At 38.6% G+C, this 12,014-nt stretch overlaps 1 protein-coding gene and 1 pseudogene across 2 annotated transcripts in view; both read left to right on the forward strand.

Moving 5' to 3' along the window:
- The window catches only part of AHNAK2 (AHNAK nucleoprotein 2), a 119,776-nt gene that overhangs the window by 72,176 nt on the left and 35,586 nt on the right, over positions 1-12,014 (forward strand). For both annotated transcript variants that reach the window (XM_031953124.1, XM_031953125.1), the window contains exons 2-3: positions 11,279-11,337; positions 11,774-11,872. In XM_031953124.1, the coding sequence (XP_031808984.1) occupies positions 11,279-11,337; positions 11,774-11,872 (158 nt within the window). The remainder of the gene's footprint in view (positions 1-11,278; positions 11,338-11,773; positions 11,873-12,014) is intronic.
- Positions 4,266-7,305, forward strand: LOC116421616 (annotated as a pseudogene).

Raw genomic sequence — 12,014 nt, forward strand, 5'->3', positions numbered from 1 at the left:
TCAATGAAACTAGAAGACACCAGAAATTGTAGTTTAAAGGGAGGGTGACTCACAGAATATTTCTTGGAGAAGCAACAAAAATCAATCAGTCAATCATCAGACCTTAATTAAGCACATTTTATATGCCAGGAATGGTGCTAAGTACTTTGGATGCAAAGAAAAGACAAAACCAATCTGTTCCCAAGAAGCTCACATTCTAATGGGAAAGACATATATGTATGTATGTATGTATACATTCAGAACAAGATATGTAAGAATCTTCTCTTGCAGTGCTCATGACAAGCATGAACAAAAAGATCATGGATAAGTTAATGGCAATTTATGTGCTATTTTCTGTTGTAGGAGATAAAAGAAATAGAAACATTCTTTGAAAAATGTGATAAGCTCCTCCAAACCAACTTAACATTTACCTTAGCACTTTGTGAGAAAAAGACCCAGATGGATGGAGGAAATGATGATGAAAAAGCAGGATAGAAGCTTAGACAAAAGTACAATAGACAATAGCTTTATTTCCCGCATAGCATCCATACTTTCTTCCAGAAATGAGCCAAAAGTAGATGGATATAGCAGGCACTGAATGAAAATGCAAAAGAGAAAAGGGAAAAAAAAAACCCTTTATTATATATTTTAGCTGACAGGATGTGAGTATCATTTACAGATCAGTTGTCCAGATGCAGTCCGACCATTTTTAGAGCAAAGTTTTACCTCAATATTAAATTTGAAGAAAGTTAAGTCAACTGAACAAGCATTTCTTGAGCAGTTTCTATGTGCCGGGCCTTGTGCTAGGTACTGGGAATATAAATATAGGCAAAAAGAAAGACAGTCCCTGACCTCAAGGAAATGATATTCTTTTTTTTTTTCTCAATAGTATTTTATTTTTCCAAATACAAGTAAAGATAATTTTCAACATTCATTTTTGTAAGACTTTGTATTCCAAGTTTTTCATCCTCCCTCCCCAAGATACCAAGCAATCTGATATAGATTAAATATGTGCAACTCTTTTAAACATATAGGAATTTATATTCAAGTAGGAATGACAATACATACAAAGAAAGTGGAAAGGTGATGAAGGGGTGGAGGGAGGAGGTATCTGATACAGGGTATGATGAGAAGTTCAGAGGAATGCATTCTTTTCCATAAAAAATGATAAATAATATTTACCATAACTACTTTATAGGGTTGTTTGGGGTGTGCCTTAAAATATCAGATCTGAAATCTACCATAATAATAATAACAACAAACATTTACTAAACCCTAAAGTGAATAGGACTTTAGGTTAGGCTTTCTTTTAAAGCTCTTTCTAAAATTCCCAGAGTTAAAAGAGACCTTAGAACATAGGAAAGGACCTTTGAGACAATATAGTCAAATATCTTCATTTTACATATGAGGCAGCTGAAGCTGGAAAGGGGACAGGAATTGCAGATTAAAGCAAGGAATTGTTAAGATGACCCAGCATCTCGTCTTGGACCTTTCTCACTGTATGGTGCTATTGCCTCAAAAAATAAGACTCATTAACTAAAGCAGAGCTGGTAGATCAAGTAAAATAAAGTGGCTCTTTGTTTTTCTCTGTTTCCTCTCCCTATTTCAGAGAGCATACATATGCTATGTATGCAACTGTGCAGCTAATGATTGGCAGGATAGCATAGCATTGTGGATAATAAATAACCCAGGCTTCTTAGCTTGCAGCTTCACGGGTCCTAGAGTGATCCTTCCTGGTCTATATGCTGATATACTGACTATATATTGCCTCTTGGAGAAAGGGGACTGGAAAACATGACCTTTCAAAACCTGGAATTCTGTTCTCTGGTAACAGGAGATGAAGGGGTGGGGAAGGAATATAGGGACCAATTCCAAAGCAATGAGACTGATTCTACAAGCCACAACATGAATCCAAGTTGAAGTAACCTGGAATTACACCCAATACCACAGACTTTCTGCAGGGAGTGTGTAACCTGTAAATGAGCCAGTGGAAAGTAGTTGGGAAGCAAGATATATAGATTGGTTAGTTGTGGAAGGGAAAGAAAACTTGGCCCTGAGTTTATATTTGAAAAATCCCATCTAGCCCCAGAAAAAACCAGAAGGAAAAGAGGGAACAGAACTTAGTTACTTTTCTTAGAGGTTATGTAGAATAGTATAGTTTGAGAATCTTGATTTCATTCCCAATTGAACACATCTTTCCTTGGTGACCTGAGAAGAGTCACTTCTCTCTTGATTTCAGGTTCCTCATGTAGAATAGGGATTTATTTTTGAACCAAACTTGTGATTTCATTGGTATAAAACACTTCCCATGTGGAAGGGGAGGGGAAGGGGGAATTCTCTGTCTCCAGGTGACCAGGTACTGCTCTGTGTTTTAAATAAAACTATCCCAAGTTTATTGTGGACTTTTGAAGATCAGTGACTTGTGCAGAGTGTACACCGACAGCATGATTCTGAGGCTGTCTCTCTAGACCCTGTGCCTCGATGACTCTCTAAAATGGGAATGGTATATAATAATATAATCTTATTATTACTTACCTCTGAGGGCTGTTGTAAGGAAAATGCCTTGTAAACCTTAAGATGTCATAGACATGGGGAGTCTTATTAGTGTAGCATGACATTCAAGGAAATTAAGATGAGCTAAGGGATGCAGAGTATTAGAGAGGAAGCACTGGATACACAGGCAGTGGATGTACAAAAAACCAGTTCATGACCTTAAATAACAGCAATACTTCTTTTGTTGTTGTTGTTGGCTTTCAAGACAATCTGAGTTGTGACGGCAGATGTAATATCAGGGATCCTCTTTCAGATGGGAAATTAAAGGAGCAAATGGGCAGGTACATTGCAGATGTTATGGACACATTCTTTCTTTTCTTCCCCTCTACTGACTCATTCACATGATTTCATCTGATGAAATCCTCTTCATCCTTCAAAGACTAGCTATAATGCCATTTCTTCCAGACAATATTCTCTTATCCCCACAATGAAAATTGCTTTTCTCCTCATATTAATAATATCTGTATGCTCTATAGAAACCAAGGTCTCAACTTCTTTTATGGCCCATATCCTCTTATGTTAACTGTAGTGAAGTTTTACCTTTTTTCACTTGCCTGTGAGTCCTTTGAATCCAGGGAATCAGCCATAGTGGTCCTGTCTATAGTGCCAAGAAAATGTTGGTTGAATGACTGAATAACAGAAAACATATGAGATTCTAAGGGGCTACTGGTGTTTAGCAAAAGATTTCAAGCCAGGGATGGGGACCAGAACAGGAGGGATTTGAGGGCACACCTGCACACCATCTGGAGTCCTGTCAGTTCTTGGCTGTTTGCTTGTTACAGAGAAGGGCAAACAGTCCTTCCTCTCACAAACTCTCCTTCTTCCAAGTTATAAATTAATAGCTTTGGCTCTGGGGCCTCTCCTTGCAAAGGTAGAATATAGAAAATCAGAGGCAAAAGAAATCTTAGAAATTATCTAATTCAATCCATTCATTTTTCAAATGAGAAAACTGAGGCTTTGGGGGTAGCTGGAGAAGGAAGTTGGTAAAGGGGAAAAAAAAACATATTAGGATTATATATTCATAGACTAGTTGCTAAAACTCTTAACTCTTGGATGAAGGGCTTTCTTTACTGATCTAAGACATCACTGTCCTGTCTGTCAAGGCAAATTCTGATGAGTGTTCCCATAAGGCCTGATCAAGTCATCCTCAAAGCAGTGACTTTAGGCGCTGCCCAGTTCTGTGGCTGTGCTGCTGGCTGCAGACCTCCGTGAAGTCAGGGAAACTTCATGCTGCATTTAGGGAAGGGGAAGGAATACAGGAAAGTCTAAACACACCCTAGGGAAGTATCACCTGGCTAGCAAAGGTCACATAGGCATATAGAAAGAGCCTGGAGCATACTTATTCTTGCTGGTCCCTGTCATTGGTCCCTGAGGGGATCACAGAGATGAGGACATCAGTGGCATTTCATGGAACTGCTCACTGACTCCTCATGTGAGCTGAAGTTGAGTTGACAAACATCAAAGCTGGAAAGGACTCTTTGCTTATTCCAATGCACTCATTTTAAGGATGAACAAACTGAGACCCAGGAATGCAGAGACTTGCCCAGTGTAATAAATGGGACCTGAAACACTATGAAGTAGAAGAAAAAGTTTTGGATTTGAGGTTAGAAGAGCCAGATTTACTGGCTGTGTAATACTGGGGAAATCACTTAATCCCTCTGGAACATTTCTCATCCACAAAATAAGAATAAGATTATTATTATTATTATTACATATATGATATATATATATGTTATATATTATATATTAGAAAGTATTTTATAAATTATTCACTGCCAAATGGGAGCTCTTGGAAGTGGTGCCATTTCTGCCTCTACCATTTCCCCTCAGTGGACTAGCCTCTCTGGGCATTTGCCCTTGCCTCATGGCTTGGCTTCTTTGTTTTCTGAGAGATTTTCTTGCCAGTGCATGCCTTCTCCGTCCTTGATAATGTTGTTGTTGCCTTTTCCCTGTTCTCTCTCCATCTTTCAGAGAGCATACATGCACTATGTATACAACTCTGTAGTTAATGAATGGCAGACAGGATGGCCTCAATGGCTGAACTACTCTCCCTTGGCAATGGGTGAGTGTGTGAGGAAGAGCCAAAGTGAGGGTAAGCTTACCAAAGAGGAAGGGACTTCCTGCCATGGAAAACAGCCTACCTACGGCTGCAGGGTCCTGGCTTTGTATCTGGAACTACAAAAGTCTTGACTTCCTGAAGTCTTCTGTATACTTTAAAGAGAAGGGCCATCCAATCAGAAGGAGTAGCCCCTTGCTCAGAATTGGGTTTTGGTTGGATCTGCTAGTCAATTAAAAGATAATGTAGTTGATTCCAAATAGGAATAATAGGGAGCCACTGAAATTTATTGAAAAGAGTGAAGGGCGTCATAGTGATGTGGCCAGATTTGCATGTTAACAACAGTAACAATTCCCATTTCCCTAGTGCCTTAAGATTTATCAAGTAATTTCTTTATAATAACCTTGTGAGGTAAAGTATATAAGTACTTATATCCCCTGAAGAAACTGAGGCTGAGGGTGGGGAAGTCTTTCCAGGGGTCACACAATCTGGTAAGGCTTAGGATACAAACCTACATCTTCTGACTCAATTTAAGATATTTTTCTCTTTTCAGCCATAGTCAAGGGACTGAGTATGGAACAATAGTTATAACACTTCCACCCCAAGACTATTTCTTTAGCTAGAGAAGGGCCGCACCCGAACCTTATCTTGCCCCAATCTTTCTGAGGAAATGTTTGTCTCATTTTCTGCTGGAAAGTTTTTTTTCCTTTAAAGACATAGAGAACCAAAAAAAATATTCTCAGCCCTGATGAGAACTATGGCTGGAGTTCCAGGATCTTAACTGGATTATGAAGGCCCATTCCATAAAAGAGCAGAATTTCCTACCATTAGACAGTCATCCCTTTCGGGATTAGCATTTATCCTCTCTGGGCTCCCCTTTTTACATGCATGTTCCTTGGAAGGGGAGTGGAAAGTTGCAGAATCTCAGAGACTTCAGAGACCAGTATTATACAACAATCTCTTCTATAACATCCCCAATAAATACTGATACAGAGCATTCCAAGTATGGAGACAGTCAGTGAAAAGACATGGAATTAGAAAATAGAAGATTGTAGTTAAGGAACAGTAAAATAAACCCCTCAAAATAAACAAAAACTCAGGGGGATTAGATTGTATAGTAAATGATTGGGAATAACATTTAAGAGGACAAGTTGACTTTAAATGCCAATCAAAAGATTTTATATTTGATTCCAAGGAGAATAAGGATTCATTGACATTTATGGAAATAGGGAGAGGGTGACCTAGTGACATGGCAGATCTGCACTTTAGGAAAATCACTTTGGCAGCTGAGTAGAAGATGGATTGATGAAGAGAATGAATCAAGGCAAGGAGGAATAGATGTCTATTGCAATAGTCCAAGTATGAGGTAATGAGAGCTTGCACCAAGATGGTGATTGTGAGTAGAGAGAAAGGTATGTATGAGATGTTATAAAGGTAGACATAATATTACTTGGCAACAGATTGGTTATATGGAAGGAGTCTGAAAGGAACTCAGGTTGATATCATAGTTGCAAGCCTGCTCACTAAAAGGATGGCACTTTCCTTGAGAATAAAATGCAATTTAGAAAACAGGAGCATTTAAGAAGAAAGATACTGTTTTGGAGATGTTGACTCTGAAGTGTCTAGCATCTAGTGTGAGATGTCAAAAAGCCAGTTAGTGATTCTAAATTATAGCTCAGGAGAAAAAGGTTAGGGCTGGATATATAGATCTGGGAATCATCTGAGATAATATTTAGACCTATGGAAGCTGATGAGGTTTACTAAATAAACCAACCACAAATGAAAAGAAGAAAGAAAAAAAAAAAAAAGGAACAGCAGCAGAACGAGGCAAATGAGCTTAGGAATATTACTTTTAAGATTTCCCAGAAATCCTCCCAAGTAGTTTGTAGCTCTCAATGTGAGCTTTCATTGCCAAACCCAGTACAGAAAGACTTTCAAGAAGAAAATTGGCAGGAGTGGAGACAAAGAGATGAACAGGAATATGAAAATGTTGAAAATGCTTCACCTCAATCAAAAGGTATGAATAAAAAAGAAGAAAAGAATCATCAAGGGAAAGGCAAACCACTTACAGTGTCACTGAAAGACTTTCAGTTGGAAGCAAATATAGATCACCTTAGTAAAAAAAACTCAGGAATTGAGTTCTTCCCAGATTTATCACATGATGGAGGATTCTTCAATAGACTGGAAGATGATGGTCATAAAATTCTTATTAGAGAAGAGAGAAGAGAACAGCAAACAGATTTGGAAGAGATAATTGTACAGCCCATGAACACAGCCAGGAGATATACTTGAAAGGTGGAAGAACTGAAAAAGTAAAGTTGGAACTTGAAAGGAAAGATGATGAAATTCAGAAATTGAAAAATAACATCACTCAGTGGGAGGCAAAATATAAAGAAGTAAAAGCAAAAAATGCTCAGTTATTGAAAATGTTACAAGAAGGTAAAATGAAAGATAAAGCTGGAATACTTCTTCAAGTTGATGAGTCACAAAGTATCAAAAATGAGCTAACCTTACAGGTGACTTTGCTTCATGTTGCATTTGATCTTTCCAGAAAGAAAGACCAAAAGTGAAGGCATTACAAACAGAATTAACAAAATATCAGGGTGGCAGAAAAGGGAAAAGAAACTCTGAGTCTGACCAGTGTAGGTGATTGCATTAGCCATTGAGATCATAAAAACTCTCTCTCTCTCTCTCTCTCTCTCTCTCTCTCTCTCTCTCTCTCTCTCACACACACACACACACACACACACACACACTACTTATACACATATATAACACACACACACAAACTTTTCAGGGTTTTGGAAAAAATGTATATGTTTAATACTCTACAACTGCTGAACTATGCAGTTTTTGTTGGGAAAAAGAAACCTAAAATGACTAATTGATTAACCAACTAAAAACTATTTGATTTTTCTGTTGGTTTAAAGTGAAAAGTAGGAAAGTAGAAAAACTCAGTGAATCATTACTGTTTGCTGCCCTTGCTCATCACTTTAGTTTTTCATCAGTCAGTAAAATGTACTCTTCCAAAAGATAAAGGGAGAAGAAAAGCCCCAGAACAAAGCCTGGTGCATTGGGTGGAGGGAGGGGAGATATGCTCAAGATCACAGAGATGGAGAGAATACATGTGGTAGAAAAACAAGGCTGTAGGAGATTCCCTGAGCAGCACTTGGGTGAGTCACTAAATTGGAACTAGGAGATCTGGTTGAGATCTGGCACCAAATTTTGGGGCTCAGTAGCAGTTCCTAGTTCAAATATGAAATGTAATACAAAAGGCACATGTGGAGAATTCACAAAGGCTTTCTCTTTGCCAAAAATGCTTTTATTTATGAGAAGAGGTTACAGACAAAATGAAGAGGTTAAAATAGACACCAGAAGTAATAAATATGAAAAAGTATGGGGAGAGCATATAGTTAGCAAGGAAAGGGTCTTAACAATTAACAAAGGAAAAGACAAATAGTGAAACTCACAATTAACCAGGAGAAGGGGAATACCATGAAATGGGAGTATGCCATTAAGTGGTAGACTAAATCCATAGAGGATTTCACTCTAAACAAGTTACTTAACTATAAGAAGGAGAAAGACACATGAGGCATGGGGAAGGGAGGGAGAGGAAAGACACCATGAGAGAGAATGTACCTCCAAAGGGATACAGCAAAGGTAGCATAGGCCTTGGGCAGATTTATAGGGAAAACTGACATCATAAGTTGGCTCTCTAATTGAATACAGTAAGATGGGTGTTAACCTAAGACCTCCACATAGTTGGCTTAAGTGATCTCTTATAGTCTAGATCTAAATTTGGTTCAATTAAACAAGTGTTTATTAGTTAGTCAACTAGCATTTATATGCCAAAACTTCTCTCAGTGCTGGAGATATAGAAAAAGGCAAAAACATAGCCCCTGCCTTCAAGGAGCTTATAGTCTAATGGAGAATCCAATATAGAAACAATCATGTACATACAAGTTACAAACAGGATAAATTAGGGACAACCAGGGGAGGACACTGAAATTAAGGACTGAGAAAAGCTGCTTGCAGAAGGTGGGATTTTATTTGGGACTTAAAGGGAGTCAGGCTTTGTAGTAAGTTTTAGAGACAAAAGAGAAACAAGTTTCTTTTCTCAAGGAACTGTGTAGCCTGGCACAAAGTAGGCTTTAGTGAATGCTTGTTGCTTGAGTAACATATGTTACTTCATGCACATGATACAATATTTATATGAGCAAAATAAATACAATGTACAAAATAACAAAAATAATTTTAAGAGGGAAAGGCTAGTCATAACTGGAGAGATCAAGGAAAGTTTTATGTGGAAGGTGGCACCTGTGACTGTTTTAAAGGCAATGGGAACTCGGACAAAGTGGAGAAAAGGATGGAGTGTGTCCTAGACATGGGAAACTGCCTGTGCAAAGGCATGGAGATGAGAGATAGAATCTTATGATTCCATGATGAGGTTTACGGCTGGGGGTTTGCGGGCCCTGGTTTGCAAAGGTAATAATAAATAATAATAATAGTAATTAGTATTAATGTACTGCTAATTATGTGCCAGGCATTGTGCTAAGTACTTTAGAAATATTACCTCATTTTAACCTTCCAACAGTGCTGGGAGCTAGCTTTTATTATTATACCCACTTTATCACTGGGGGAAGAACTTAGGGGGGAATAAGTATTTCTTGAACACATACTATATCAATCAATAAATATTTATAAATTGCCTACAATGTATCAAGCTTTATAAATGTTGTCTGATTTGATCCTTACAACAACCTTGTGATGATCCTTATAACAACCTCTCTTTTTTTAGAGAAGTTAAATGACTTGTCCAGGATCACAGAGCTCATAAATGTTTAAAGCCAAATTTGAATTTTGGTCATCATGACTCTAGGTCCGGTGCTCTATCCACTGAGCCATCTAGCTGCTGTGAGGAAGAAGAGAGTGTTCCTGTAGCCATGTCCAATAGTAGTAGTATCTGCATACATTTTAGAGCATTAGGACATAAACTTGGAGTTGCCTTTATGTGGGAAGAGGAAAGGGGTCAGTGGTAGTGTATAAACCTAGCAGAGGTTTTAAAATTCCTCACAAGGGCCCACCCATAATGAAGGGATTTTAACACTGTACTAGTAAAGTTAACAATTTAAATAAAGCTAATAAATAATGGTCATTCACAATAGCACTACAAACAGACTTTTAGTGAAGGCTTATGCTTTCTACACTGTTTGTGGGAGTCTGCCCAAATTTGGCTTCAGTGGGTGGTACCTCTCTCCACCATGCTCACCTTCCTGTGTAAATATTTTCATCATGGAACACATTCTCCCATGAGCAAAGAGAGAGAATGTGGATATCATGTTCAGATGTCTTAAAAGCTGTAACATAAATCTTTTCCTTGTAACAACAGAGTGAAATGTTTTCTGAAAAAGCTTTCTTTTTGAAAACTATTTGTCCTATTATATTCTGCCAACTTAGCAAAGCTGGAGGTTGCTTACCTTGGGTTGTGGAGGGAATTCTTGGAGGGTGGTCTGGGTGGCTGTTGGGTTTCTTTTAGGTGAGGTACTTGGGGGATTTAAGGATAAATACTGGTTGCCAAAAGATTATGTCTCCTCCCTGGCTCAGTGTTTCTATATGAACTTGACAACAGAGCAGTTATAGAACTGATTCTATGTATTAACTCTTCAATAAGAGAAGTCTAGACCTTAGAAACAGAGGAAAGGATTTGAGAAAGCTCCCTAGGATCATTGTTATTGTTCATCTTTCATTCACAAAGAGGACCAATGACATCATGAAGATGATGTCTTGACTTGCAAGTGAATTGGATTTAAGTGAGATAAGGCTTTGCAGAATTATTCATTCTCTCCTCCAGAGTCAACAAAGTCCAGTGGCAAGACACAGGATGGCTGGCAATGACTCCAGATTCAGTGGGACACACTGGCCTTTTTAAGCTGAAGTCTTTCCCAGGTCTCAGTTTGTTTGAGACAATACTCATTCAGTAGAAAAAGGCTAGTTATTGTTTCTCTTTCTCTGGATCCCTTAAAAGGGACTGGCTTTAAAAGTAGCTAGGTGGTATGGCTAGAGTGTGAGTTTGAGTGCTAGAGTGAGGAAGATCTGAACTGAAATCTTACCTGAGATACTTAATAACTGAGTGATTGTGGGCAAGTCATTTATCTTTGTTCAGCCTCAGTTACATCATCTATAAAAATGGAGATAATAATAACATCTACCTTATAGCTGCAAAATTGAAATAGTAGCATCTACTTTATAAGTTGTTGTGAGGATCAAATGAAATAATATGTATGTATAAATAGACATTATATAAATGTTAGCTATTATTATTCCCTCACCCCACCCTCCTTGTCTTACCTCCACATATCCTTGAGAATCAGACAGGCAGCTCCTTGAGACTGGGGTCCAAGTATGTTGGGACTCGTAAGCTCACCAGAACAACGAGAACAACAACCACCACCACCACAACAATAACCATGTTGGTTTTCAAATCCCTCATTTATATACACTTTGAGATATAAAGGCTTGCAAATCACTTTACACATATTATCTCATTTGATCACACTTAATAAATGTTTGCTGAATGGTTGAATGAATGAACAAGTGAATGAACATCTGGCCCTGGCTCCTAGCCCAAGGCTGAGTACTCCCTGGGTGACTGACCAACTCATTATCACCAACTCTCTTCTCTGGTTGCAGTTTCTGGCAGGCAGCTGAGGCCAGATGATCCTGATGCAGAAACAGAAGAAGACAACTCTGTAAGTAAAGTTTGGGTAGCATTGCAATCCCTAGAAATCCACTGATGGCCCTAGATCCCTGATGTTGTGCCCCCACTCCCACCCCCTAGAGTCCCCACCAGAGGAGAAGGGTAGTTCCATAGGCCTCTGACTTAGATGTGGGGGCAGTAGGAGGGAAGCAACCAGTCCAAAGAAATGGGGGGTGGTAGAAAAAGAACTCTGAACTGGGTTTTGGGGGACCTAGTCCACTCACTTTCTTTCAGATTCTGGGTAAATACCTTTCTTCCTATTTCCTTCTCTGTAAAATGTAAAATGCTCACAGAACTGTGCTGAGAAAAGTACTTTATAAATTTTAACATGCTTTAGAAAGTAGCCCTTTGAAACTTCCTCTTTAGGAAGTATTCTGCTTAGGGGGAGGGAGGCCCAAGCCATCACCCAGTTTTTTCTCTTCTTGCAGGTGAATGAAGTACCTATTGATGAAATCATCCGTCCTAGACCTCAGGGCTCCTCCCCAGTTTATGAGTACTCCATCGATCAAGAACACTTCATTAAAGGGGTAAGTTTTGTCTACATTCAATTTAATGAACTTTTTATTAACCACCTGACTATGTGCCAGGCACTGTGCTAAGTCCTGGAGATATGAAGACAATAATGAAACAGTCTTACTCCTCAAGGAACTTTTACTTTACTGGGGGATA

This window comes from Sarcophilus harrisii, chromosome 2 (assembly GCF_902635505.1).
Source record: "Sarcophilus harrisii chromosome 2, mSarHar1.11, whole genome shotgun sequence".
Taxonomy (NCBI): Eukaryota; Metazoa; Chordata; class Mammalia; order Dasyuromorphia; family Dasyuridae; genus Sarcophilus; species Sarcophilus harrisii.